The sequence below is a fragment of the Gavialis gangeticus genome, unplaced genomic scaffold (assembly GCF_001723915.1).
Source record: "Gavialis gangeticus isolate Ggan-Ray unplaced genomic scaffold, GavGan_comp1, whole genome shotgun sequence".
Taxonomy (NCBI): domain Eukaryota; kingdom Metazoa; phylum Chordata; order Crocodylia; family Gavialidae; genus Gavialis; species Gavialis gangeticus.
Window position 1 is genome coordinate 49,191,320 of NW_017729034.1, and position 3,972 is coordinate 49,195,291.

At 38.3% G+C, this 3,972-nt stretch overlaps 1 protein-coding gene across 1 annotated transcript in view; it reads right to left on the reverse strand.

Moving 5' to 3' along the window:
* The window catches only part of RYR2 (ryanodine receptor 2), a 784,157-nt gene that overhangs the window by 214,793 nt on the left and 565,392 nt on the right, over positions 1–3,972 (reverse strand). Inside the window, exon 74 of the mRNA XM_019526720.1 lies at positions 1,970–2,104. Coding sequence (XP_019382265.1) covers positions 1,970–2,104 — 135 coding nt within the window. The remainder of the gene's footprint in view (positions 1–1,969; positions 2,105–3,972) is intronic.

The window sequence follows — 3,972 nt, forward strand, 5'->3', positions numbered from 1 at the left end:
TTTGGGGGGGGGGGGAGAGGGGGAACAGCTAATGACAGCCAAGTCAAGCAGGGAAGAGGAAGAAAAACAGACCCCTGACACTGTGCTATGAACAGCTGGGCTTTTCCATCCCTGGGACCATGATTTGAACATGTACATATGGTTCCTCAGATCCCATTTACAATCATGTGGCTCACTTTAAGCCACATGGATCATAGATCAGGTCCCGTGTATGTACACATTTGCTGGTATTGGGAGCTGTGCCTGGAACATGATTTAAGTCAAGGTGGAGGTAGTTAATGGGTTCACAGGAGGGGTTTGGGGAGGTTGTCCATCTAGGGCTGAGCTGGTACACATGTTCAGGTAAGATCAGGTATAGGTTAATCCGGTCTAGGTAGTTCATCTCCTAGGTGAACTAAAGTTAGATTGGGTGGGCCATTTTTTGCCTGATCTAACCTTCTGGAAACTGTACAGATCACTTAGATCAACCTTACTGTTGTTAGGTCCATCTAAGACTAGAAATAGACACCACCAAATCAGCTGTGCCATGGTATGTCACAGCATAACTGATCTGCTTTACTGGGCAAAACACATGTTGCCCCTTGTCCGGCCCTTGATGGTGAGGAGCAAGGGGCAATATGATTTCCCTGCTTTCCTCACTGCTCAAGAACCCTGGGGCTGGCTAAGCAGGGAAAGTGCCACAAGGCAATAGATGTCAGCAACAATAAAGTGGTAGAGTCTATTACTATCTTTTGTCATGCCACTGATTTTCCTGTCATGTGGCACAATGAAGGGTAAGGACGTCTATTTTCTAAGCATTTGTGTCATCTTAAAAATGTTTAAAGTTGGACAATGTCTGTTTTCACTCTAAGTGTCAAGTCTGCAAGTGGATGAACTAAATTAGATCAGATGGCCATTTTTTTGCTTGATGAAACGTCCCAGAACCTGTGCACAGTTCAGGACTTAAGTCAGCTGAACCCTAGTTGGGTCACTAAGTGTAGCATCTGTATATGCCCTGAGAGAAATGAAAGACTCTGGCAGAAATGATGGCAGATGGTCAGACTAGCACTTATAACTGCAGCTTGCATCTCTGTACCAGCCAGAGTGAATTTAAAACCTACCTGTTGACTCATACTTTGCTGTACAACCGATTATCAGAACATAGCTAGTGTTGTCAATCTTTCCAGATGAGCAACTGTTTTCTTCCTTTTAAATGTAGACAATACAAGCCATTTTCTACCTTTTAAATGTGGACATTTTTTCTCAGGCTCATTTTGTAAGTATTCTTCACTTTTGTTCCTTCATTAAATGCCATTTTTAAAACCAATTTACAGTAATTAGATTGCTACAACTACAGTATGACATTTGAATGGCCAGATTTATTAATAATAATAATAATAATAATAATAATAGCAACAATACTAACAACAACAACAGCAACATAATTGTTTTCAAATTGCCCAAATATTTGCTATTAAATTGTATATTTTATTATTTAATCTAGTCTTCTTAAAATTATGGCAAACCAGCAGCAATAGAGATGGTACAGAGAGCTAAGTGATTACATGGTGCTAGCTAAATGACACTACAACAGATTTAAAATTTCAAAACACCTGCTTTCAGGGGTATAGATTGTAGCCATGTTGATCTAAGGACATAGGCAGAGAAGGTTCTCTGAGTAAATCCAATATTCCTTTTTGGGACCAACTCAAATAGTTGGAAAAATTCTTCTTTGCAAGCTTTCAGGCACAAACACCCTTCGTCAGGCTTCTTACTACTTTTCCAGTTAAGCAATTGTTGATGTTGTAACAAACAGTGAGAGAATCATGAAGTTTTCTGTCTATTAAGATAAGGGCCACACCATAAGGAGGGTTAACCCCAGGGAGAAAAAAACATTATTAAAAACAAACAAACAAAAATCCTTGGTTAATACTGTGACATATTGCCTGCAATTCTAAACACTTGCTGCTATGAAAAAGAAAAGTCTAACCTGTTCCAGGTGAAAAAGTACATTAGCTATATCAAGAACTCTTTCCACTGTCTTCTCTGGATCAGAGGTATTTTCCGTCCTGTTTGGTAAATCTTTGTAAAGGGCCATCTGCCACCTAATGGCAGGATCCTCAAGCTGCAGAAATAAAAGAATTCACATAAGAACTAAACAAGCATTGAAACAAAAGGGTACAGCAGTTTATTAAGTACTAATGAGGATGCTTCTAAGGCAGCAGATGATTTTGTTTTGCTAACCCTTTCCTTTTGAGTGTCCAAAATGCAGCGGTTGAAATTTCTTTAACGTGGCACTGTTCATTTGAAAGCAAAGGAAGGATGCAAACAGATAGGGCTACTTGAGGAATAGCTTGTTGAAGATGTGTTGAACACTTAAAGAGAACTACAGAGGCATTAAGGAAAGAAGGAAGCCTTGTCAGGGGGACACTAGACACTGCCAACATCAAAGTAGAAAAGCATTTTTACAGAAGATATACACCAAGCTACTATGTAGTTTTCTGTGTATATGAAATATACATTTTAATATACATAAGCCCAATCATTATACAAAGAATGTTCAAATTGCTCTTTACATTTAGGATTCATACAACTATACTGGTTTTCATTATGACTATTTCTAGTCTTTGTATATTAGTCATGAACAGGATTAAAGATTTCTGACTTATTAGATTTATTATCTTGATTTTTATCCTTCTTATCCTTACTGGCAAATTTCTAAGATGACATCAGTGATCCAAATTTCACTGTCTGCTAGTAAAAAATATAAAATGTTAAGAAAAGAAAATTAAAAATGCCATATTTATTACTGTAGCCTGGCTGTATAAGGCAAAAATATTCCCTTCAATATTTTTCTATTTACAGTTTAAAGGGAATAATTTTCTGCATTTCAATTTTACAAAAATTAGTAACTGAACTTTACTTTTGATCAGGATGTAGCCTTGCTAATAAACCTCAAAGCTAAGAACACTGTGCTATTACTGTTATCATTTTTTATGCCAGTAGCATTGACAATAGTAAAGCAGCATAAGAAAATGGATCTCACATTTTACTAGGAGCTCTGAGACCTGAATTTTCCTTCTGATCCACCCATTGATTTTGTGTCCCTTTAGTCAAGCCACTTAGTATGCATCTAAAATGGGGATAATAATGCTTATTCACCTCAACAAAGCACTTTACAATCTATGGATTAAAGAAGTGCTAAAAATTACTATAAACTTACAGTCAGTAATAGCTTATTGCACACTAGAAAGCCAGGAATGGCAGGTATCCTTTCTACTTTTAGGCTTTTCCATTTCTTAACAGCTTTCATATCCACAGTCCTGGTGTGAGTATTTGACTGGATCATCATGAAAGGATAATCCACAAAGGGCTTTTTAATCACAGGCAGCAACATCTTTTGAACAGAGGGCCCACCACTTTCTAGTAGGGCAGAACTTTTCTGTACATGTAGCTTTCTATGGATGTGAGTGGCAGACATGTCAAGGCTTGAATTAACATGACTGGAGAAACATTTTGGTGACTTGATCTTCATCCATGTCAAAATGAAAGTGAGTTTTGTCATCAGTTTCTTGAAAAAAAAGTTTTGGTACTGAGCATGCAAGGAAAGACAGAAACAGGGTGAAGACAGGAGAAGACAAAATGTAATACAAAGCAAAACACTTAACTAAGATGGTTCTCAAACCATGCAGATTACAAATGTGAAATGATTTAGACAATAAATGACATTTAAATGGGAGGTAAATACAATGGACTGAACAATGTTATAGTGAGTACTGAAAGTGACATCAAGGGCACTGACAGATGTTCAGGTCCCTAATCTAACTCATGGCAATTTACATGAGTGAGTTGCCATGACACAACAGATGTTCAGCTGGGGGAGGAAATAAAGCCCGCCTGCAGGCAAGCAGAACACCAAAGAGCAACCCCTTTCCCCAGCCAAGAAGCTGCCCCTCTCCCCAGCCCCACATCCCCTCCTCCCCGCCCCCCACC